This window comes from Lissotriton vulgaris, chromosome 11, assembly GCF_964263255.1.
Source record: "Lissotriton vulgaris chromosome 11, aLisVul1.2, whole genome shotgun sequence".
NCBI lineage: Eukaryota > Metazoa > Chordata > Amphibia > Caudata > Salamandridae > Lissotriton > Lissotriton vulgaris.
This window is the reverse complement of record NC_141699.1, coordinates 68,047,029-68,073,211: the sequence shown is the minus strand read 5'-3', so window position 1 is coordinate 68,073,211 and position 26,183 is coordinate 68,047,029. Positions and strand designations below refer to the sequence as shown.

At 47.7% G+C, this 26,183-nt stretch overlaps 1 protein-coding gene across 2 annotated transcripts in view; it reads right to left on the bottom strand.

Annotated features, from left to right (window-relative positions):
- PI4KA (phosphatidylinositol 4-kinase alpha) overlaps positions 1–26,183 on the bottom strand; it is a 614,454-nt gene that overhangs the window by 196,744 nt on the left and 391,527 nt on the right. For both annotated transcript variants that reach the window (XM_086942716.1, XM_086942717.1), the window contains exons 24-27: positions 16,601–16,671; positions 15,925–16,049; positions 12,210–12,291; positions 11,523–11,606 (exon numbers count right to left, since the gene is read on the bottom strand). In XM_086942716.1, coding sequence (XP_086798842.1) covers positions 11,523–11,606; positions 12,210–12,291; positions 15,925–16,049; positions 16,601–16,671 — 362 coding nt within the window. The remainder of the gene's footprint in view (positions 1–11,522; positions 11,607–12,209; positions 12,292–15,924; positions 16,050–16,600; positions 16,672–26,183) is intronic.

The following is a 26,183-nucleotide window of genomic DNA, read 5'->3' as shown; positions in this document are numbered from 1 at the left end:
TGTTTGATTGGTTCAGATGCTCCGTCCATCACCACCTCCCTTTTGAACCACTTTTCAGCACCAGCAGGTACCAACTGTAGCTGCCAGGTCCAGCGTTCTGTCGACCCCCGGGCCTACTGAGAGGGCAGAATCCCAGAAAAAGGTTTTAGTGCTCCAGGAGGTCAGGAGGTCAGAACCATCTCTGCAACGAGTTTTTGGATACCAGGACATCCAGGAGCCACTCTGCACCTATACCCTGGGTACAGGAGCCATTGCCGCCTGTCTAGTCCATACACCACCGACCCCGACCTACCGACGAGAGACATCAGGATCCTAAAGGCCAGCACCGATGTGGCCTGCTACTCTGTTCTGCCCCCCTTCACCAGGTCTCTGATACAGAGTGAGAACCTCTGAAAGAGCGACCCCGCCGGACAAAATACCTACGCACCCGAGGCCCACAACCCTAGTCCAAGGAAACCGACAGTGTCCTCTGTGCCCCAGCGACCTTCAAGAGCTGAGCCTCACTTTTGGGTTCAGCCGGACTGGTTCCCCAGTCTCGGCTTGAAGCCTCTTTCTTACCCCTACTTACCTTAGGTACAGAAGAACAGTCCTGTAAGTCGATTGTAACTGAGCCTATGCAGTGAATGTTTATCCCATATGGTAACATTACAGTGTTCAAGGATCATGCCTCAAATCTGACAGCTGTCATTTTCTATTCAAAATGTAATAACGTCTAAAGTATTTACCGAATACAAAGATCTAAGTGTCTAAAACTCTATAAAAATGTAGGTATTTTTCTAAATTGGTCTTGAGGTTCTTCTTGCTTTTGGGTCTCATTTATCTCTCTCTCACTCTTTGTGTATAAAAAATACTTAACACTATCCTCTGATAAGCCTACACTGTTCGCCCATACAATAAAAAAGAGAGTATTAAAGGGTATTTAATAAGCCCTGTAAGCCAATAAGGGTTGTTTGGACTTTTAAAATGATGGACCTTATTTTGGTACACTAGATAAAAAGCCAGCTTCCTACAATTATGCGAAAACAATAATATTTAATACATCATGCTACGTTCAACTTTAGAAACAGAACCCAAATCTCTGACTTTACCTACACACACTGAAAGGTTTTGAAGCTTTTTTTTAATTAAAATTTCTTTAATGGGTTTTCTCCAAATCGGCAGTGCACATTCATGGTTACATTTCGTACACCTCAACTGAGGCGAAAAATGACAGTATAAGAATATACGTCATCAATAATGACTACATTCGCCATAGTTGAAAACTCCCCCCCCCCCCCCCCCTCAAAGTTCTCTTCGGTTAGCCGTCTCATGAGATGTTCCACCCCAAAACTTACCCGACTATAGGAAACCCATCCGCCCCTCACAACCCCTCTCCCCACCCCCCACCACCTCTCTCTCTTGTCCTTGGGCCCTCCCCTCACTGGAGGACGGTTCCATCGCACTGTCTATAGACACTTGGAAGGCTTGTCCCCGTATCTCCTGCATCATCACTCCCCATGCCAGTAACACCTCGGGTAGTTTGGGATCCCTCCTGGTATTTCTTATATGCCCCTCCTCTGCCAGGGCCCATTCCCGCAAATCCGCCCTCCATTTTGCCAGTAGTGGTCCCTGGTGCGACAACCAGTGGATCGCAATAGGTCTCTTGGATAGGACTAGACCCAGGACCAGGAACCGCCTGCTGATCTTACGTTTCGGTTCCTTAGGAATCAAGCCAAGTAAACAGGCACGCGGATCGATTTCCATAGTCCATCCCGTAATTCGGGTCAGATCCTCAATAACCTCCCCACAGTAGGTCTGGATCTTCTGGCATGTCCATAACATATGCAGAAAACCTGCCATGTCATAGCGACATCTGGGGCAGTGAGGGTCCCTGGCGCCATCAATGGTGTGCAGCCTCTTGGGCGAGAGGTACGTCATATGTATTATGTTGTACTGGATCTGCTTAAAGTGATTGCTCACCGCCACCTTCCGCACACTCTTGTGTATTTTTTCCCAGTCTCGCGTCGTGACCTCCTGTGGACACACCTGCTGCCATCTATCTTGTATGGTTAGAGGGCAGTTCTTTTTGTCCTCCCTCAATGCTTTGTAGAGATGGGTAACACACTTTCTCCCCTCGCCATAGCAATCATGGTGACCAGAGTGTGGGAATGCCCCAGGGCGTCTGGGAATGCAGGCCACAGTTGCCGTGCCGTTGCAGCCAGTTTGGCATACTGCAGAAGGTTTTGAATTTTTAGGATTAGAGTAAAGCTGGGAGAAGAGCGAGTCTGGCTTTGAAAAACAAATGTTTTAGGATAAGTGTTATACCTTTTTTCTCAAGGGATATAATTTACAAGTTATGCTTAAGAGGTGTTGTTACTGCTACTAGCCATGAGAGAAGCAACCGTGCAAACTGGCTTGACTTGTCCTCCGCATTTGACACCGTCAAACATGAAAACCTGATTGCTCTTCTTCAATATAGGATGGCAATATCAGATGCTGTAATAAATTGGTTTGCCTCTTTCTTACAGAACCAGATTCAAAGTTAACCAATCCCTTGCAACCAGTACCCTGGTCACTACAGGAGGCTCTGCACCTTCACCCACACTTTTCAACCTTTCCATGGAACCGCTCTCTGATATTTTGAACTGCTCTAACATTCAATAGCATACGTATGCTGATAACATTCAACTGTATTTGAAGATCTCCTCTACAGATGACATAAAAACTCTAAATGATGCACTCCTAAAAACTCAAAAAAGGCAAATTCATAACCATCTATTGTTAAATACTCTCAAAACAGAATTCCTTCGTATTGCCACCTCCCGCCGCAACCACTCTGCACCTATTGTTTTCTGGCTCAAACAACTTACTGCTCTTAACTGCACCACTCATGTTGTTGACTCTGCTAAATCTTTAGGTATAACCTTGAACAAATACCTAAATCTACAAGATCACATCAGTGCAACTATTAGGGGAGCCAATCTTCAGCTCAACACCCTTTGGAAAATCAACCCATTCCTTCCACCTGAGGACATCCAACCAGTAGTAGAATACCTATTTATCTCACACTTGTAATATGGGTTGGGGACCCTTGCTGGGCTACCTAAAGCTAGTTTGGCTCTGCTTAGAGCCACTCTGAACTCTTCGGCAACACTCATCACAGGCTCGAGGAAACATGACCACATAACGCCAGACCAAACTCAATTAAACTGGCTGACCATTGAAGCTAGCAAATGGTTTATTATAGCTTGTCTGACGCACAAAGCTATCCATTACAACACCCCTGTTTACCTGGGAAAAAAACTTGAGCTATCTGGCTTGAGTCAGCACTTCAGAAGCTCTAACTCCAGACTATTGAAACCTCCCAAATTCAATAAGAAAAGTACTTACAATCATGCTTTCTCTTGTCTTGCTCCAAGAATATGGAAAGCTCTACCTCCTGCGATCAGATCCAACCCACCTACTGCCTCTTTCAAAAAACATGTCAAATGGCTACTCCTGAATGACCATCAACAGCATTAGCCCTGTTACCATCTCAATCTACTTTTTTATCCTCCTGTTTTGATACTCTTGTACACCGTTTGTTCAAATTGTATTATGTTTCTTCTCATGTGTCCTTTTAATCTATTGCTCTGCTGAAACTTTACAGGTCCCACTAGATTGGCTGACTCCCTGTGCCCCTCTTAGACCTAGTGTGTGCCCCCCATTTGATCTTGTGGTTGTTAAATTACCTAATTTGTTCCACTGCTGCTTTTTCTTTTTTTTTATCATTACACTTAAGCCACTTGGTACAGAGCTCTGATACCCGTATGGGTCATGTTCGCGCTTTATAAAACTTTAAAATTAAATAAAAAGAAATAAATGTACTGAGCAGGTCACTGCTGGTAATCTTGCATGGGGTGGCCATCTTGTTTGATGTGGTCACTATTCTCATACTTATAGTACTAGTAGCTCGGTATGATTATCATTGAACAGAAGTAGCTCTTATAAGAGAAAAGGTTGGATACCCCTGGTGTTAATGCATATTTTGTACAAATGTGTGTGGTAAACAATTTCAGAAGCCTATAACAATCAAAGAGGCATAAGAAATTGGGACCTAGGTTAAAGATGGAATTCAGATGTGTTTGTATGCAGATGACATGGGAAGACTACAAGGGAACTGTGACTTCTCCCCTTCCTCAGATCTATGTTCTATAAATTCAACTAAATTGGAGTGTGCTGAAGACACTGGGAGCACACACTCAAATCCCTGCCCTACCCTGTACAATCAATCAATCAATCAATCAATCAGAGTACTTGTAAAGCGCGCTACTTACCAGTGAGGGTCTCAAGGCGCTATGGGGAGGGGGGGGTGCTGCTACTGCTCGAAGAGCCTGGTCTTGAGGAGTCTTCTGAAGGCGAGTAGGTCTTGGGTCTGCCGTATGTGGGTAGGGAGGGTGTTCCAGGTCTTGGCGCTGAGGTAGGAGAAGGATCTGCCGCCGGAGTTCATTCGTTGGATGCGGGAGACAGCGGCGAGGGCGAGGCTGGCAGAGAGGAGCTGGCAGGTGGGGGTGTAGAAGCTGAGTCTGCTGTTCAGGTAGGCTGGTCCGGCTTTGTGGAGTGCTTTGTGTGAGTGGGTGAGGGGCTTGAAGGGGATCCTCTTGTCGACGGGGAGCCAGTGTAGCTCTCTCAGGTGGGGGATGATGTGGCTGCGGCGGGGGACGTTGACGATCAGTCGGGCGGAGGCGTTTTGGATGCGTTGTAGTCATTGTAGGTGTTTGGCTGGGATTCCTGTGTAGAGTGCGTTGCCGTAGTCCAGTCTTGTGCTGACGACGGCCTGTGGCACCGTTCTTCTTGTTTTGGTCGGGATCCACTTGTAGATCCTGCGGAGGGTGTTGTAGCAGGAGGAGGAGACAGCGTTGACCTGCTTAGACATGGAGAGGGAGGGGTCGAGGATGAATCCTAGGTTGCGTGCATGGTCAGTGAGTGTTGTTGCTGTTCCCAGTGTGGTCGGCCACCAGGAGTCATCCCAGGCTGAGGGGGGGGGGTCCGAGGATGAGGACCTCCGTCTTGTTCGAGTTCAGCTTCAGAAGACTGCCCCTCATCCAGTCGGCGACAGCCTTCATTCCCTCGTGGAGGTTGGTTTTGGCGGTGTGTGGGTCCTTGGTGAGAGAGAGGATGAGCTGGGTGATGTTGTTGAGGTTGTGATGGCGGGCCACTTGTGCGAGGGGGCCCATGTAGACATTGAACAGCGTCGGGCTGAGAGATGAGCTCTGGGGGACGCCGCAGATGATGTCGGTGGCTTCAGATCGGAAGGGTGGGAGGCGGACGCTCTGGGTTCTTCCGGAGAGGAAGGACGTGGTCCAGTCAAGGGCCTTCTCTTGGATTCCGGCTTCTGGGAGGCGTGTCTTTAGAGTGCGAAGGCAGACCATGTCGAAGGCGGCTGACAGGTCCAGGAGGATGAGACTGATGTTTCGCCGTTGTCTAGTTGGCGCCTGATGTCGTCTGTGGCGGCGATGAGGGCTGTCTCGGTGCTTTGGTTTCGTCTGAATCCGGACTGGGACGAGTCCAAGATGTTGTCTTCCAGGTGGCGGGCCAATTGCATGTTGACGATTTTCTCGATGACCTTTGCCAGGAACGGGAGCAGGGAGATGGGCCAGAAATTCTTGAGGTCCTTGGGGTCCGCCTTGGGCTTCTTGAGGAGGGCGTTGATTTCGGCGTGCTTCCAGCTTTCCGGGAATGTCGCTGTTCGAAGGAGATGTTGATGACCTTCCGTAGTTGGGGTGCGATGGCTGCGTCTGCTTTGTTGAATACGTGGTGTGGGCATGGGTCTGACATATATCCTGAGTGGATGGAGTTCATGACCCTGCGTGTCTCGTCGTCGTTGATGTTGGACCAGGAGATCAGGCGGTTGGTGCTGGTAGTGTTTACAGGGGAGGTGGAGTCTGGCGGAGTCGGGGTGGTCGTGGTGTTGAAGCTGTCGTGGATGTCAGCGATCTTGTGGTGGAAGAAGATGGCTAGTGAGTCGCACAGTTCTTGTGAGGGCGGGATGTTGTTGGCGCTGGGGTTGGAGAGTTCCTTTACGATGCTGAAGAGCTCTTTGTTGTTGTGTGTGTTGTTATCCAGGCGGTCTTTGAAGGAGGATCTCTTGGCTAGTCTGATGAGGCGGTGATGTCTGCGGGTGGCGTCCTTATGGGCCGCGTGGTTGTCCGGTGTGCGTTCTTGGAGCCAAATCTTCTCCAGTTTCCGGCATGCGCGTTTGGAGGTCTGGAGCTCGTTGGTGAACCAGGTGGCTCTCTTGCTGGCGTGGCTGGTGGAGGGTTTCTTGAGCGGGGCGAGGATGTTGCCGCAGTCGTCGATCCACTGTCTGAGGTTGCAGGCTGCGGCGTCTGGGTTGGTGGGATCGGCGGGTGGGTTCTGGGCGAGGGTGGTGATCAGCTGGTCTTCGGTGACTTTGCTCCAGCAACGGCAAGACAGCTGTTGGGTGCGGTGGTGCGTGGTTGGTTTCTTGAAGGTGAAATGGATGCAGTGGTGGTCGGTCCAATGGAGTTCGGTGGTGTGGTCGAAGGCGACGTGGGTGCCTGTGGAGTAGACGGAGTCCAGCATGTGGCCGGCGGCGTGGGTGTGTGCGGTGACGAGTTGTCTGAGGCAAAGGTTGGCAAGGTTGTCGATCAGGGTGGTGGAGTTGGCATCGTTGTTGTTCTCGAGGTGGAAGTTCAGGTCCCCGAGGAGGATGTAGTCCGTGGAGGCGAGTGCGTCGGTGCTGGCGAGGTCGGCGATGGAGTCGCTGAACTGAGGCCGGGGTCCGGTAGGTCTGTAGATGAGTGTTCCTCTGAGGGTGGTGTTGGGGTCGGTGTGGATCCGGAAGTGGAGGTGTTCGGTGGTGTTCAGGGTGTCGTCTGCGTGGGTGGCGACCTTGAGGGTGGACTTGTAGACGATGGCTATTCCTCCTCCGATTCTGTTGGCGCGATTCCTGTGGGTGATCTTGTAGCTGTCCGGGATGGCTATGGCGATGTCGGGCGCCAAGGAGTAGTTCCACCAGGTCTCAGTCAGGAAGGCCACGTCTGGGGCGTAGGTGTTGAGCAGATCCCAGAGTTCGACGGTGTGTTTGCGTGCGGAGCAGGTGTTGAGGAGTATGCAGCAGAGGTGGTTGGGTCCAGTCCTTGGAAGTTTGGTGGCTCTGTCGCAGGTGAAACTGCAGGTGCAGCAGGAGAAGGGTCGGTGGGTCCGTTTCGGGGCAGCCTGGAAGCAGGTGAGGTTTTGGCCGGCATGGAGTGCGTGAAGGGTGCTGGCATCGTAGTGGAGTCTGGTGTCGTGGCGTTTGCGCGGTCCAGGGGTTCTGGCGCTGGACGCGGTCCAGGCGCGGACGGGCGCAGACGGGCTTGCCTTAGGTGCGCCTTCGGCGTGCCAGCAGCACACCTGCTGCGTCCACTGCACGGCTGTGCAGAGTCCGGCATATATGGGGAGGTGGGAGGGAGGAGCAGCTGGGAGGCGGGAGCAGCGAATGGGCAGGGGCGGGGCCGCAGGGGTCACAGCGGCGGGGAAACCGTGGTACAGAAGGCAAAATGGGGCACAAGGGTGGGGGAACAAGTGGCACAGAGCAGAAAACGAGGCACAAGAGGGGGAGACAGTGGCACAGAAGCAAAAAGGATGGAGGACACTTACCAGCGGCAGTGGCAGCGGCAGCAGGAGCACACAGTCGGAGATGGGTGGAGGGGGAGCGACCTACCAGGAGGGTCAGGGGTCGCTCACCTCACCGCGCAGCGTACGGCATATATGGGGAGGTGGGAGGGAGGAGCAGCTGGGAGGCGGGAGTAGCGATTGGGCAGTGGGCAGTCAGGGGGGGCAGGCCTGTAGGGGGCACAGTTGAGGGGGAAACGAGTGCAACAGAAGGCAAGAGGGGCACAAAAAAACGAGTGGAACAGAGGGCAGAAGGGCAAAAAAACGAGATAAAAACGGGTGGCACAGAGGGCAGAAGGGCACAAAAAACGAGTGGAACAGTGGATAGAAAGGCACAAAAAACTAGGGAAAAACGGGTGGGACAGAGGGCAGAAAGGCACAAAAAACGAAGGAAAAACGGGTGGAACAGAGGGCAGAAAGGCACAAAAAACGAGTGAAAAACGGGTGAAACAGAGGGCAGAAAGGCACAAAAAAACGAGGGAAAAACGGGTGGAACAGAGGGCAGAAAACAAGGCACAAAAAACGAAGGAAAAACGGATGGAACAGAGGGCAGAAAACGAGGCACAAGAGGGGGAGACAGTGGCACAGAAGCAAAAAGGACGGAGGACACTTACCAGCGGAAGTGGCAGAGGCAGCAGGAGCACACAGTCGGTGCTGCGTGGAGGGGGAGCGCCCTACCAGGAGGGTCAGGGGTCACACCCCCGCCGCAACCACTCTGCACCGATTGTTTTCTGGCTGAAACAACTTACTGCTCTTAACTGCACCACTCATGTTGTTGACTCTGCTAAATCTTTAGGTATAACCTTGGACAAATACCTAAATCTACAAGATCACATCAGTGCAACTATTAGGGGAGCCAATCTTCAGCTCAACACCTTTTGGAAAATCAACCCATTCCTTCCACCTGAGGACATCCAGTCAGTAGTACAATACCTAGTTATCTCACACTTGTAATATGGGTTGGTGACCCTTGCTGGGCTACCTAAAGCTAGTTTGGCTCTGCTTAGAGCCACTCTGAACTCTTCGGCCACACTCATCACAGGCTCGAGGAAGCATGACCACATCACGCCAGACCAAACTCAATTAAACTGGCTGACCATTGAAGCTAGCAAATGGTTTATTATAACTTGTCTGACGCACAAAGCTATCCATTACAACACCCCTGTTTACCTGGGAAAAAAACTTGAGCTATCTGGCTTGAGTCAGCACTTCAGAAGCTCTAACTCCAGACTATTGAAACCTCCCAAATTCAATAAGAAAAGTACTTACAATCATGCTTTCTCTTGTCTTGCTCCAAGAATATGGAAAGCTCTACCTCCTGCGATCAGATCCAACCCACCTACTGCCTCTTTCAAAAAACATGTCAAATGGCTACTCCTGAATGACCATCAACAGCATTAGCCCTGTTACCATCTCAATCTACTTTTTTATCCTCCTGTTTTGATACTCTTGTACACCGTTTGTTCAAATTGTATTATGTTTCTTCTCATGTGTCCTTTTAATCTATTGCTCTGCTGAAACTTTACAGGTCCCACTAGATTGGCTGACTCCTTGTGCCCCTCTTAGACCTTGTGTGTGCCCCCCATTTGATCTTGTGGTTGTTAAATTACCTAATTTGTTCCATTTTGTTGTTCTACTCATGCTTTTTCTTTTTTTTTTCATCATTACACTCAAGCCACTTGGTACAGGGCTCTGATAATCGTATGGGTCATGTTCGCGCTTTATAAAACTTTAAAATTAAATAAAAAGAAATAAATGTACTAAGGAGGTCACTGCTGGTAATCTTGCATAGGGTGGCCATCTTGTTTGATGTGGTCACTATTTTCATACTTATAGTAGCTCGGTATGATTTTCATTGAACATAAGTAGCTCTTATAACAGAAAAGGTTGGATACCCCTGGTGTTAATGCATAATTTGTACAAACGTGTGTGGTAAACAATTTCAGAAGCCTATAACAATCAAAGAGCCATAAGAAATTGGGAGCTAGGTAAAAGATTGAATTCAGAAGTGTTTGTAGGAAGAGGACATGGGAAGACTACAAGAGAACTGTGGCTTCTCCCCTTCCTTAGATCTATGTTCTATCAATTCAACTAAATTAGAGTGTGCTGGAGACACTGGCAGCACACACTCAAATCCCTGCCCTACCCTGTACACTTGATGCACTACCGTTTTCTGTGCACCCACAGCTTCTCCAGGGGCTCTAAATAGGCTAAGGGGTTAAATACAGCACCAAAAGGGTTAAATACAGCTTTATTCTCATGGTAGTTTTTTTCACACGGTTTGTAAATGAACTTTTTCTGGAAACAAGTTTCGAAATGTTGCTTTCTGAATAACTTTATTAAATATTTCCCTAGTTTTACTTTAAACATGAACAAGGGGACCCCCTCAAACAAATAAGTTGTGGCCCAGGAACCGAGGGGAAAAGAAATACAAAAGGCTAGAAGGGTGTTCCTGCAGTGGCCGTATAATTCAATATTGTGAGTGCATCTCTAATGAATCAACACAAGTAGTGACAGAAAGAGAAAAGGTACCAACTAAGTTCCTTCAAAAAATATATATTTTTTATTTACTTATTCTATTTTGTTATTATGTGGGTATAAATACATATAAATTCTTGATCAGCAAATCTTCTTTATACAATTCATAAGAAATACACGAAGTGTCTGAAAAAATTCATAAAGGAAGTCAACCAATTTTAAAATACATAACAAATTAATAGGAATTCCCCTGAAAGACAATCATACACAGCAACTCACTTACGTGCTAACAATCATACTACATTCATACCACATACACAGATGAGAGAAGGAACTGGATTCCAATTAGCAAGATGGCTACGCTAATGTGGTGCAAGGGCTCCAAGGTGTAGTTGTTGGCCCTTGTGGCGGGTCTACTGGAGATCCCTGGGGACGCGTAGCTGTTTGCACGCCACTCGCCGAATCCAAAGGGTCGCGTTGGTCTTAAAGTATCCAATTACCTCGCAGAGTGCCTGTCCCCTTTGGAAAAATAATCGCCATTCAGAATTAAATCGAAATAACATAGGAATTCATGCGCTACGCGGACCTCAGTACCCTGGGACTCTATATTTAATAGGAGTACTTCTTCAGAACCCACCATGTAATGGGAACATCTTGCCCACTTCGCCTATACAGAATCTGATATTTAAAAGACATCAAGATGAAGCTTTGAGGGTCACCCAGCACCTCCGACTTGGCAATTGGATGCAGTGCCATACGAGTGACCCTACCATTCTACTCCTTCAAAAGAACCTGTTTTTTTGATGATAGCTGATCTATCACTTTGCCAATTACTCTCTTATCTGATCCCCTGTTATCTGCACAATTCGATGTACAAGGTCCTGATGAAGGTGGCTTGCCCACCGAAACGCGCGTAGACCCGCATGCATGCACTCTCATTCCTGCTGGATCATCTAGTCCCAACCAGTTTAGAATGTATAGATGAATCTGTCAATGAGAACCAGTTATACTGTGCTCTTCTGCGTAGTGCATTCACTCTGGAAAATACCCACTCCCAAACGTGAATCCCACTTTACCTTTAGTTATTTGACCTGTGAAGGCACTGTTGGAAAGTAGGTAGTTGTGATACCCACATATGGGTAAAGGGTCAGTAGTACATTTGCGCATTCAAATCTTGTCAGACAGTTGGTCTGCAATGTATAGTACTGAATCAAATTAACAGTAATATTCTTTTCTGACAACATTTTTGTCAGGCTAATGCAAATTGTTGTTTTCTTTAGCAGCTAGTTTTTGCAGACAATCATTAAGAAAATTAATTTTTTACAATATAAGCTGCGGGCCGATCGTTGGCGATCCATTATTAGGGTAATAGATGAATTGTAAAGACAATAAGCAGACAGACCTACCTCTCTGGCTTCGTAGGTATCGGGTACAGTGATTCGATATGGGGCATCCGGAATGTCATAGTACGGCTGGTCCTTGTGTATGTCCTACAATAAAAAACACAACACATCAGAAGAGTCTAATGAACTTTGCACACATGCGTGCGGACAAAATGTCTCACAGAAGAAGAAGTACATTCCCAGTGTATAGGAGCACAGATCTATACAAAGACAAAAACTGTTACAGCCCGAGGACCTTGTGCAGATTTATTCAACACCAAGTGCTGCATCCGCAATCTAAACCACCTTATAAAATCCTAATGAACAGTGTACCATAAATATACTGCACCTGCTCATGGCCAAATGATTGATGACATACAGTTTATACTGATGGTAAATAACGACTGTTGCAACATTAAGAAAAAAAAAAGGCCACAGGTACTGCCACAGAAGTGGAATGCCAGGCAAATCTACTTAAAAACTCCTAATCGATTTCTGGCAAAGTGTCAGGAGAAAAAAAAACTAGGCTGCAAAGTTGCACTTGCGACGCTGAACATCAGCATTCAAGAAGCATACACTCACATCAGGAGCTGCCCAGGGACTGTGAGAGTCCTAAATTAAAGTATGTTTCTGGAACTTGGAGACAACAGAACACGCCGGACAAACCAAGAGACAGTATTAAACAATCATCTTTGACAGCAAGACACTTACTGCACTGAGAGACAGCGAGAGTGTCTGAAGGATGTCCAACATAGTCCTCAGCACAGTCCCACTCCAGAGCAAATGGGGAAACCTAAAGAAAAGAAACACAGAAACCAAAGGTCAAGTGCATGATGTGAGTTATGAGTTCCTTTGGGAAACTACTGACAAATTAATGCAATGAAACTAGATGGACAAAACATATAAAGTCAACAAATTGATCACAAAGCCGCAGGCTGGTATAGCAAGAGTGTTGAATCCAGCGAGTCTGGTTTAGGTGCTTCCATGCAGAAAACAACAAGGACATTTTGGTTAGAATGCATACGTTTTTAGTTTCTTTCTCCTGACTGGATGACTTCCTCTGTGAAGATGTGTATAGGGAAAGCATTCAACATTTGGAGTGGCCGGGAGCATCTGAACTTCAAACTGGTACCCACCTTTGAACTTGTAGCATTTTCTAGAAGCATTGGGTAGCTAGACGGTGTTTAAAAGAAGGTTTAAGATTTTTCATGCATGTTTTAGTGGAAGAGACAAACAGTCTTGTCAAAGACCTGCGTAAGGGTGTTACAGTGATATGTTGCGTGTCAAATGATGGCACTGAAAATGCAGCTACTGTATGCTCTTCTACAGCCTGTCAACAACCAGGCCACATGTGACCACAATAGTGCCGAGCCAAAGTGATTATGTTATGCAAGCCTTGTGACTTCGTTTTGATCTAGGTGTCTCCTTCTTGACCATAACAGGTACCATATATATGACTTACTGTAAAAAGAACTAGATTGCACTAAAATAGGTTAAAAAAAGACAGATGTACAGATGAAATATGTCAAATGCAGCTGTGCATAATTAATGGCTTTTACATTTTTATCTAATCATTTGTCTTTGATATTTAAGAACTAATAAGCTTAAAGTTTTCAAATTATGACAAACATAAAATTGGATTCATTATATAACACATTAAGCTTAGCTGCACTGTAAAGCAGCATCTGGAAGGTTGGCAGTCTCCATTCTCAGGAAGGATGGATCCAGAGTACGACCACACAACAAAATGATCACAAAAAGCATTTACTCTCGACGAGCAATCTCCTGCTCTCAAGACTGTTTCCCATTGAGATATGTGGTCTGTGTAGCACCCTCTCAATCTAGGTCAGTGATAGTGTGATGGTGGAGAAGGCAAGGAGTAAGGGAGTGAATAGGACCTGGATTGCTGATAAGAAAGCAGCACCAAATTTCTACCCACCCTTAGCCCACACAACTTTTTTCTTTAACCCCATATTCTTCCTGGATCTATGAAACACAACTGGGACAACTATCCTGGGTATGAGCAGCCCCAAAGGATTGTGGACAAGATATGAAGGAACTACATTTTTGTATTCATCTTTATTTAATGCTTAATTTGTCCTATTACTGACATACAAATATAAGCTGTTTTGAAAGTAAAATTAAACACATGCAGGTCACACACAGCCTTTTTGTGAAATTGTAAACTAGGAGATGCTGGCTCAAACAAAGTGCTTTCAAGTGCATGACCAGAAAAGTTATTTGTTTTCTTTCACTGCATAGACACTGTAAAAACAGTAGAAGTTCAAAACAACTTTACACTGCATAATTTACAATTGTTCTGTTTTCTCTCCATACAAGGGAACAAGTTACCTTCGTTAATGCTGTTTCTGATGGATACTCCATCTAACAATAGATTCCTGACATTTAGCGGAAGACTAGATTTCGATGAATCTTTAGAAATGAATCAGAAGCCTGTAGATTGTGCCATGTGGCTCAGCCTTGAATTCAAACTGCCCAGGAAGTGATGGAGCAGTCGCATATAAGCACCACCTCTGCGTACTGAAGTCACTTTCTGGTGTCTGCTATCTCCACCTTTACCATTCAGCCCCCCAACTCAGCAACATGTACATCACTATCAAACTCTGGAGGAGGTAGGAAGAGTGGTCTGCAGCACTTGAAGTCTGCTTGTTCCCAGTCATCCCCTGTGAACCTGGAAGAAGCTCCAGATGCAGCCCTGAAGTAGGGCCATTCAGATCTGAGGTTCCACTACAGGCCAGCAGGTGCCAGCTGGCATTCAAGATGAGAAGTATGCACGAAGCAAGGAGACCAAGAATCCTCAGACCCATACTCACCGAGACCCAGAAGTGATCCCAAAATATCAGCATCATATCATAAATGTATCAGACTCAATGTGGCAGAATAAAGGCTATGAATGTCAGTGTTGAAAATGTACCCATGGAATAAAATCTTCGCTTGCGGCTTACGTGAGATTTTGGCTCATTTATGGTGAAATCCCAACAATGTCAAAAGTGAATTCATCGTGTGGAGATGGCTTACGATTGGCTGTGGTGAGCCTGCCTTCAGCAACCAACCAGCAACTATTTGCGACATACCAAGGTGGACAGCAACCGCCGCCATCAATTTTTATGAACACCTGAGGCACCAAGGTATAAGCAAAAGCACAGTAAACTGAAATTATTCAAAGCCACCGAAAACCGCAGGTTTTATCTGAGGGATTGCAGGACAGGTAAGTAGAACTACGTATTCTGCTAGTCCAAGGACGCCATCTTGTCTTCTGGGTCTGGAACAGACAGGATCTGAGCCACAGTGAGCATTTTGAACCTGTTCTACCTCAGAAAGGTGTTCAGCAGGCATAGGTCCAAAATAAGGCTTAAGCTTCTCTCTTTTTTCTGAACAAGAAGTAATACAAGTGGCATTCTCAAGTCTCTCTCAGTCTAGCACCAGTTCAACAGCACCTTTGGACAACACAATGTGGACTTCCAGAATCAGATTGTAAAATGCTCCTGCGAATGTCACTTGAGTTTGTAATGAAGATGGGATGGGGAAAGAAATAAAGGGCAGAGCAAGTGCCACAAGCACACAGCATGTGGGACTGTGACATACATCGATTTCCCGCAGTCTTAGCATCATTTGAATCCTGTAGTCTTTAGTGGGGTCATTTTCCCTAGCACACTGTCGTAGTAGAAATATGAAGTTGTTGGAAGACATAGTTGGAATTGGAGCCTCAGAATCGCATCGAGGGTGGGGGGGGGGTCGAGGGGGGGGCAGAAAGAGAAGGAACTTATGTCAGGGTGCAAGGGTGGCTTTCATCTGTGTTTCAGCTTTGTCACTTCTTGGCCGGAATAGAATCATCGCAGAGCCAAATGGCATCACCTACTGGTGTGCAAGAGCACTGCTGGCAACATTTCTCCAGATCCAGTCTGGCACCTTGGACCGTTGTAAAGGTGAGAAATCAGCAGGCAATCAAACAACCATTAAGATCAGGTAAAAACAAAAAAGACATAAAACACCAAAGCACCAAACCCAATTAAAACTGATGAAAACCATAACTGTAGGAGTAAGTCAGTACAAAACAAAATAGGAAAAAGAACCGAAAGGTGACCGGGAATGTTAGCATAGAGGTCCAGCCATACAGCTGAACTAAACATTACAGATTTGAAAGATAGTTCCATAGTATAGTCACAAAGTGATGGCACGTTCCACATGTTGGAAATTTGAGGCTTTGATAGTGTATATCAAGAAATCCAAAAATATAAAAACCTGTATTTTATTATTTGTCAACTACATTCCTCATAATAGACCAGTGACCCAATCTACAGCAAACAAGATTTTCAGGCCGAATCTCATCCTAGGCGATGAGGGTTTGGGGATGCCACTGCCCACAAAGACAGGACGATATCTTCCAAAAGTCGCTAATACTCACTTATCTACTAGCCCGGACAGATACTTGTCAGCCACTCTCCGGATGCGCTTATGGATATGGTTGAAGTTCACAAGTAAAAACTGCGCATGCCGCTCCAATTCCCCTTCATTTTCACGAGTCTTTGGCTGCGAAAGTGAAAAGAATTTCAATCAGACTTGGGGTGCACTATGAAGAGTTGAATCGGGCTCTTCTTAAAGACAGATATGACGAAAGCTCACCTGCACATCTTTAAATAACGCACACAGGATATCAGTGAAAATACGCTATCTTAACCCAAGAACATCAGAAAACCATAATGGGATTTACCCCTATCTAAAGCACCTGTCATAAGTGAACAAAAACACTCCTGCAAGATATTAGATTAAAGGAGCACTAAAGACTATGGTTTTAGAATTTTCAATGCTTTTTGTGCACAGCTAGAGTACCCATTATTGATCACAAAGACTCACATACGTGAAGGGTTTGCAGCATGGGCGTACCTCTGCATACTGAGTGCGTACTTTGGATACTTGCATATCCTCTGTACGTTTCGTGTCTGACACACACTTGCTAGTGAGATCTCAAATAAAGAAACCTTCCATATCTACTTTCAAGTAATTTCTCAGTTTGTGCAATGCGACCATGGGAAAGACTTCTTGAAAGCATATGAAGAAATACCCCTATCCACTAAACTTACTTTATCAGCCATCCCCGCCAGGAATGCTTCAAACACTTTATCAGCCACTGAAATTACACACTGCATCATTCCTGCAGGAAAACAAAGGAGACAGGCATGTAGTCCTCGCATTTTCTTACTGAAGCTTTTCTATTAGATTACTTCAAAAAAAGAGAATCACAGAAACAAAAAGAAGCAAGTTAAAATTCCTGAATTTTTTATGCACAAATGTATCATCTCAGACAGGCAAAATAAAACGTTACCTCCGAGGGTTACTTATAGACCCAATATCCATTACGCAGATTCAGATTTAAAAAAAACATCTGTGACTTGATTCCAGGAAAAGACACACCGGCATTACTCAATACTAACCTGGAGTAACACCACTCTACTAAGTAACTAGTGCTGCTTAGCTGACCGTTTCAGTTACAGTATTTTTGCAGCATGGACAGCAATATACCGGACAGTGAGAGGAGATGAGTATGTAATAAAGGCTCTCTATCAGAGGCATGCAACCTTTTTTTTAAAGTCTTCTTTTTCTCGGCATAATCTTTATATTTACAATACTTTGTGTATAATAGATCTGCAAAAACAAGAATTGCCTCACTCACAGAAAAGCCACTAGGAAGACTTTGATACAAGTCACACACTTTATATCACAAATATGCAAAGATTTGCATAAATAAGTAGAGTCATCAACTAAGCTAAAATAGGTTAAGACCATCTAGAGCTGTAATTTTTGGCACCAAAGGGAACCTGTTTATCAATCCTCTCAAACACTGTGCAACCACAAGAACCTTGAAAAAAGGTGACTGCTCTGGCTTCCTAAAAAAATGCAAAGTACTATCACTAACTCTTTCAAAGGCATGACCTGCAACCTTTGTTTCGAAGTAGGCTGGGCACATGTATGTGCAGCCTACCGCTTCCAGCATCTGTTCAGGAGCATATATGCTAGCACAAATCAAGAAAGAGACTACACCAACTTCTCATATTGAGTGGGTTGTTTTCAGTAGAGTGTTTGCTTCTCATTGGCGCTGCATGTTAGTCGAGACATAATTGATTCCTTTTCGGCAGAATGACTTATTTCTGACTGAAGGAAGACTATCATCTTCCAGGAGACTTACTGAAAAGCTGGAACTCAGACCTTGCTCTGTGTCTGAGATCATGTTTAGAAAAATCTTACATTTAGCCATATACTGAAGACAATAAAAAAATCACATTCTCAGATGATGATACATGGGATTGGGGGGCAAGGGTTTCATCTGACTGAAGTAAGAACTGCCTTGCTAATGAGAGATTTTGTGCTGACCAAACAATATACTTAGAACACATAGTAATCATTAACGTATTTCTATGAGAAGAACAAGTTACTGACCTTGAGTAACTATGGCTGATACTCCACCAGCAGTTCTCTCACCTCTTGAATATGCCTAAGCGCAAGACTGGATGCAGAAAAACTACAATAGGTCTACTGAGCCGATATGTGGCATTCAGCTCGCCCTTAGCGTTGGGGACCACTCCGAGGAGAACGTAACTGGAGTCAAACAGCGCCAACCCATCACAGTGAGATCTGTTCCTCATTTTTTTCAAGCAATATGATGTAGCAACGAGGGCAACACATTTTTGACCAACAGTTACATAATGCATCAATCTAACTTGGAACCTTATTCACATGATATCTATGACCATTCTGCAGACTGGAGAGCTGGGTAAAAGGCAAGAAAGCCCAAGCATATTGTCTGCAGTTCAAACAAGCTGATGTATTAGCCCTGCTGGTCTGGAGACCAAAGGGTTCTGAGCAGCAGGTGAGTAACCCAACTTATAATGGAGGCATCTGCCAGCACCATGGCCACTGCTGGCAGAGGCGAGAAGATCTTCACACAACCAAGGGTCTTTCCTAGCGATCACAATCAGAGATCTGTTGCCATTTCTAGGGTGACCCCGATAGCCGTCAAAGAGCACCCATGAAGGAACCACAGGAGGCGAAGACACCACTGGACAGCACACATATACCAGCAGGTGTGTGCCACATGGAGGATACAAGAAGCCGGCAGACCAAACATGTTAAGGATGGAATCAGAGCCCCTTCTTAAAATATTCTGAATCATATCCTGACTGCACCGAATCCTCTGAAGAAGTGGGAAAGCTCTGAGGGATGATGAGCAGAAGGTGCTCTGGGGGCTCCAGGTGAGACTTGGTCAGGTTGATTGAAAAGAAGTCAGATGATAGCTGCTGTTCTGGTAAGATAATCCGACACCAGGTGCGGCTAACATGCCTTCAGGAGCCAAAGGTACAGGAATAGTGAAATTTCCATCATCCTCAGATGTATTACCATCACATTGGTGAATACCCAAAGTGCTGATGTCAATCCAAACGGGAGGACTGTGAATTGGTAGTGGGTGGACCTACCACAAGGTAACGCATGATAGTAGCCTGAAAATAAGCCTTCTGCAATTTGAGGGACACCATCTAGTCTCCAAGTTCAAAAGCCAGAAGAACCTGAGTTAGGGACAACATCTTGAATTTCAACTTAAGTAAAAATGCATTCAAGACCCTGAGATTTATAATAGTCCACCAACCTTCTTGGGCGCAAGGAAGTAACCGGAATAACATCCCTGTCCAAACTTTGTTTCTGGGAAAAGTTCCATGGGCCCTTTTTGCACCAAAGCCATGACTTCTTCCTGGAGAATGCAAGTGTGCTTACCTGACTAGCAGAGAAAGATGAAAGGAATGGGAAGAGAAAACAATTAGCAAGGGCATAATCTATTTGCAGCATCTTCAGTCTTCACAGGTCCTTCATGATGTTCTGCCAGCCACTTAAAAGGTGTGGCTACCTCCCTCACACAGGCTGTGAATTCCTTTGAGGGTAAATTTAAATGCTGAACAGGTGGTGAGAGAAAGGTGGGAGAATGCTGCTGACCCTGTACGCTCTTGAAAACACCATGGTCCTTGTACTGCCACAGAAACTGGTTTGGACGCTAGAGTGGCTGGGAGGGTAGTGTTGACAAAAAAGCATCCCCCGCGCATAACCACGAGATTTTGGGCATATGAAACTGACAAGCAAATGAAACCAACCGTAGTGAACAAGCCGCAGCCCGTCTCCCTCTGAATCACTTAAGGGCCAAGTTTGCCTATCAGCAAAGAAGTGAGACCCATCAAAGGACATGGCAATTACGGCCAGTTGAAAATCTAGAGAACCCCATGGAGCGGAGCCAGGTACTGTATCTGAAGACTACTGGGAACCCATGTTACCTTCCTACAAAGTCCTGCCCTCAAAAACTTAGCTGCATTTTGTTCATCACAAGCCTCTTAAGTAAAGTTGTGCCTAACATTTTCCACCGGGTGTGGGTGTACCGGCCCATGGTAGAAGGCATTGGTGGATCTTGAAGCCACACTTTCTTCTTTGAGATTAAAATTTTCTTAAACAACTGTTCAGAATATACAACGGGGAAGGAACCTGGGTATTACTTCATGAAGCAGGACACTTGAACCACCAGACTTTTAGACAATGGGCAGGCTGATAGGAAGCTTGAATCCCCTATGGCCAGCGAATAGATGTATGCAAACTGTTGGCTCACTACAGAGGCAGAAAATGATTTGGTCTATGCGGTCTTAAAAAGCTACAGCTTCAATGGCTAGGAGCAAAGGCTTAACTGATGTTAGAATATTGGACCTATTTTCCATAGATAGAGGATGTTTTGGCCCTCTGCAGCCTTTTAAGGATTCCTCCGGGGAGGAATCTAGCCCACTAGCACTTTGGATGGTCAAGTACAGGGCCAAGTAGACTGCAGTGTCTGTGTTATCAGAAGACAGCAAGTTGGCAGCCTCATTGCTGTCGTCCTCATTAGGAGTGATGAAGTGTGATATATGCACTTGATCCGAGTATGCGCCAATTATGTAATTTATACATTGACTAGAATCCTCTCTTGGCAAAGGCCTGGACTCAGTCTGTTTTCTGCACTGAGCCTCCTCTAACAATTTGTGCACCAGCCTCTTTAAACACATGAGAATAGCTTTTGTTTGTGGAATGGTTTCCCAAAACAGCATCAGTGGAGCAGCTACTTGGGCTCAAATGCAATGCCAGCTGGGACCAGTGGAGCGCCTAGAGTAGGTGGTCTGGGGTCGATTGGTGCCAGGAAAGAGTTTGCCAAAAGTATTCCAGCTTCAAGAGCCTGAGGGTGCACCAGTGGGAACCTGGTCGCTGTGAAACAGAATCAAGTACAATGGGGGATGAATCCAATACACTGCGCCGGATCAGCATCAGGTGCCAAAAGCTCCTGGTACACCAGAAGAGTCTGCACCAGCGTCAGTGCTGACACAGGAGCTGGCTCCGTCCCTGATATCATCTCCCAACTCTGGCTAGGGGGAAAACTTATTTATTTTATTTATTTATTCAAAGTTTTATATAGCGCGAACAAGATCTTTGCAGATATCAGAGCGCTTTACAGATATAGAGGGAGGGGACAACAGGGGGTGATTAAACAAATTCTTGAATACAATATAATAGTAGGTAGTAGGTGGGTTGCAGGGTAAGAAAGCAATCAAATACGAGTATAACACAATAAACAGTCAGGAAAGCAATAATACAAAGGTCGTGTAAAGTCTTTGATCCAGTGAACTAGGGTTCAGGTGAACTTAGCCATAAGGATGTCTTTTACCTCTATCTTAAAAAATGCCGTGGAGGAGATAAGTCTAGTTTCAGTCGGGAGTGCATTCCAGATCCTGGGTGCCATTCCTGAGAAGGAGCGTTTGTATCTTTTAACCTTCCGAAATCTTCGAGGTTTCAGGAGGAGGTTTTTTGTGCTTCTATTGGATCTCGAGCCTCCTGATATAGTCAGCTTTTGAGTGAGGTAGTTGGGTGACTTGTGATGTAAGGCCGAGTGTTTTCTATTCTATTACTTCTTTTCCCTACTTCTATTCAATAGAAGTAGGGCTCTGCACAGAGACACAATGCTGGAATGAGATTGGCATCTGGGAGTGGAATATTCCGCTTGTACTTACTCTTCTTCTTCATCACTGTCTTTGAGGAATGAGTAGAGCCTAGACTTTGAGTGCAACATCAAGAGCAAGAACAAAACCAAGCCTGGCGCTTGTCGCGCCCCCACACCTTTAAAGGTTTTACTTCCTGGTTTTTTAATGGCTTTCAACTGCATGAGGTCACAATACTGGCCACACAAATTCGAATAGTGCTTAGGCCCCAGCACCACAAGCAGACCTCATGAGGGTCTAAAATGGGCATCTGTCCATGACAAGAACGATGGGGTTTGAACCCGGACTTCTCTGCTGGAGACATCCTGTTAGACGGACCGGGAGGGTCGGCTGAGGACAAGGGGAGAGGTCTCCAGGGAGAGCCGCCTCCAGCGATCGTGCAGACGAGTAACTTCCCCCCCACAGACGTACACCACACAAAGATAAGGTTTAACGTTCTTTATCAGTAATCTTTAAGTACGGTGGAATGGTACAAGGAGGTCTGGACTCAGGGGTCCCCTCGTTTCTAGTCTCTTGGATGGGAAGGGGGTAGCGGGACAGTCTTATTACCAATCTGGTAGATGCGATGATATGATGAATAGCTCACAATCCTCGAGCTCGGCGTTCTAGATGGACGGGCCGCGGCAGCGCCGGCAGGTCCCGAGATGATCGTAGGTAGCGACGGTCCGCGGCGGCGCCAGCAGGTCCCGGTGAAGGTGGAAGTTACAACGGTCCGCGGCAGCGCCAGCAGGTCCCGACGAGGATGAAGGATGCAGAAGGTTGCGGCAGCGCCAGCAGGCAGGACGATAGTTCGCAAGGCAGGGCTACGGCAGCGCCAGTAGTCCGTCAAGGATGAGTTCTTCACGGTGTCTCTCGACTCCAGGATACAACTGCCTTCCTGCTCTGGAGCTGCCCCAGTTATAGGTCTATTTACAACAAGGGGTGGTGAGGGACAGAGTCTCTGTATTAAGCAGAAAGCTCTCACCCAGTCAAGAGATCAGGGCTAGATCCAACACCGTTTTTTAGCTCACTGCACCATCCCAGTTTCAGAACCTGGCTGTATGCAAATTAGTCTGTTCCTGTCCCAGTGCATGATGGGAACAGGGCAAACCAAACTACAAAAGCCAATTCTTACACTGGGAAGGAAACAAGCTCCCGGGGACCGGTTTCTGGCATTACAGCCGTCTTCGGCCCGGTTTGCTTGAATCCTGATGGTGCAATGAGCAAGGGTCTCACATCTGAGAATACCCTTCCACGCTTAGGGTGGACAAAAATATTTACAACAAGGGGTGGTGAGGGACAGAGTCTCTGAATTAAGCAGAAAGCTCTCACCCAGTCAAGAGATCAGGGCTAGATCCAACACCGTTTTTTAGCTCACTGCACCATCCCAGTTTCAGAACCTGGCTGTAGGCAAATTAGTCTGTTCCTGTCCCAGTGCATGATGGGAACAGGGCAAACCAAACTACAAAAGCCAATTCTTACACTGGGAAGGAAACAAGCTCCCGGGGACCGGTTTCTGGCATTACAGCCGTCTTCGGCCCGGTTTGCTTGAATCCTGATGGTGCAATGAGCAAGGGTCTCACATCTGAGAATACCCTTCCACGCTTAGGGTGGACAAAAATATTTACAACAAGGGGTGGTGAGGGACAGAGTCTCTGAATTAAGCAGAAAGCTCTCACCCAGTCAAGAGATCAGGGCTAGATCCAACACCGTTTTTTAGCTCACTGCACCATCCCAGTTTCAGAACCTGGCTGTATGCAGGATTCAAGCAAGCCGGGCCGAAGAAGGCTGAAATGCCAGAAACCGTTCCCCGGTAGCTTGTCTCCTTTCTGGTGAAGAATTGGCTTGGTAGTTTAGTCTGCCCTGTTCCCATGATGCACTGGGCCAGGGACAGACTGATTTGCATATAGCCAGGTTCTGAGCTGGGATGGGGCAGTGAGATAAATAACGGTGATGGATCAAGCCCTGATCTTTGGACTGGGTAAGAGTGGTCTGTTTAACTCAGACACTCTGTTCATCACCACCCCCTTTTTGTAAATCGTTTTTGGCCACTATAGGTGTGGCAGGGTATACTCAGACATGAGTCCCTTTCTCACTGCTCCATCAGGATTCAAGCAAGCCGGGCCGAAGAAGGCTGAAATGCCAGAAACCGGTCCCCGGTAGCTTGTCTCCTTTCTGGTGAAGAATTGGCTTGGTAGTTTAGTCTGCCCTGTTCCCATGATGCACTGGGCCAGGGACAGACTGATTTGCATATAGCCAGGTTCTGAGCTGGGATGGGGCAGTGAGATAAATAACGGTGATGGATCAAGCCCTGATCTTTGGACTGGGTAAGAGTGGTCTGTTTAACTCAGACACTCTGTTCATCACCACCCCCTTTTCTAAACCAGTTATAGGTCTGGCGCCCTTTGATGTCCGGACCCTCGCACTTGGAGGTCGGGAGGTACGGGATGAGGGAGTCCAGACACCCAGCAGGGGGCGGAGCCAGCGCCCGGGGGAGCTGGGGGGGGCGATCGGCACCTGGCGGGGGAGAGCCATCGACACTTCTTTCTCCCATTGACCTGCCAAGTGGTCCGTTCACCTCCTGGGTGGATGGTGGTGCCGGGATGTCGGGGCCTGGCCAGGCCCAGGGTTAGGGTCGATCTGAGGCCACGCGGCCTTGTGGTGCAGTGTCCAAGATGGCGGCCGGGCCGGGCGAGGGCCGGTAGTGGTTCGGCCCCATGATACAGAGATGTCCGTGGGTAGGAGTCCCGTATGGGACGGGGTGCGGGGTGCTTCTGTGGGTAACACCTGGAGGGCCGGGGCTTGGGCCCTGTCATGCGGGGGGGAGCAAGCCCTTCCTGTGGCCTGTCCAACATGCGTCCCCCCCAGCTGAAGGCGGGGAGAGTCACCCATCCTCTTGGGGACTCTCCTCGTCGAGGCGGAAAAAGCGGGACAGGCCGTCTGCATTAGCGTGGTCTTGGCCAGGTCGATGTTCCACAGTGAAGTCCATCCCCTGCAGGGAGATGGACCAACGCAATAGTTTGGGGTTTTCCCCCCGCATCTGCATTAGCCACTGCAGGGGCCGATGATCTGTCTGCACCCGGAAGTGGGTACCGAAGAGATAGGGCCGGAGCTTTTTGAGGGCCCACACCACTGCGAAGGCCTCCCTCTCGATGGTGCTCCAGCGCTGTTCTCGGGCCAGGAGACGTCTGCTGATGAAGGCCACTGGTTGGTCAAGTCCTTCGGTGTTCAACTGGGAGAGGACCGCCCCAATGCCATGGTCGGAGGCATCCGTTTGTACGATGAATTCCCGACTGTAGTCGGGGGCCTGGAGCACAGGGGCAGTGCACATGGCGGCCTTCAGCTTCTCGAAGGCCGCTTGACAGTCTGGGGTCCAGTTGACCTTCTTCGGGTGATTTTTGGATGTGAGTTCTGTGAGGGGCCCCACAATGCTGCCATAGTCCCTCACGAACCGCCGGTAGTAGCCGGTGAGCCCCAAGAAGGCTCGGACCTCGGTCTGCGTGACGGGAGGCTGCCACGACTGGATGGCAGCGATCTTGAGTTGAAGGGGGGGCACCAGACCGCTTCCCACCTGGTGTCCGAGATAGGTCACGGACCCCTGACCAATTTGGCACTTGCTGGCCTTGATTGTGAGGCCGGCCCGTTGGAGGGCCTGCAGGACCTCTCGGAGGTGGTGGAGGTGGTCGGACCAGTGGCGGCTGTACACAGCGATATCGTCCAGGTAGGCGGCGCTGAACTCCTCGAGCCCCGCCAAGACCTGGTTCACCAGTCGCTGAAAAGTAGCTGGAGCATTCTTCATGCCGAACGGCATGACCTTGAAGTGGTAGTGGCCATCGGGAGTCGAAAAGGCGGATCGTTCTTGAGCCCGGGGTGTGAGACCGATCTGCCAGTAGCCCGCCGTCAGGTCGAAGATGCTGAGGTAGCGGGCAGCCCCCATGCGGTCGATCAGTTCATCTGCTCGGGGGATGGGATGAGCGTCGGTTCTGGTGACAGCGTTCAAGCCCCGATAGTCGACGCAGAATCGGAGCTCAGGGGTGGTGCCGGGGGCAGCAGCTTTGGGGACCAGCACGACCGGGCTGGCCCAGGGGCTGTCCGAAGGCTCGATGACCCCGATCGTGAGCATCTTTGACACCTCCTCTTGGATGCAGGCCCGTACCCGATCTGGTACGCGGTACGCCCGATGTCTGATAGGGGGACTGTCCCCAGTGTCCACGTCATGCACGCACCAGGGGGTGACCCCTGGAGTGAGGGAAAACAGGGTCGCAAACTGCAGCAGGAGGTCCCGGCAGCCTTGGCGCTGTTCCGGGGTGAGGGCATCTGAGAGTCGGAGCCCGTCCACGGAACCATCTTTTTCCCGGGTCTTTAGGAGATCAGGGAGAGGCTCGGAGTCTTCTTCCGCTCCGCTGTCTGTTGCCATCAGGAGGCTGAGCTCCGAGCGCACAAAGTGGGGTTTGAGTCTATCGGCGTGGAGGACCCGGAGGGGGTTCCGTGGAGATTCCATATCGATGAGATAGGTGACGGGGCTCTTGCGCTCGACCACTTTGAAGGGCCCCGTCCACTTGTCCTGCAAGGCACATGGTTCAGTGGGGGACATCACCCACACTTGTTGGCCAGGTTCGAATTCGATGGAGGAGGC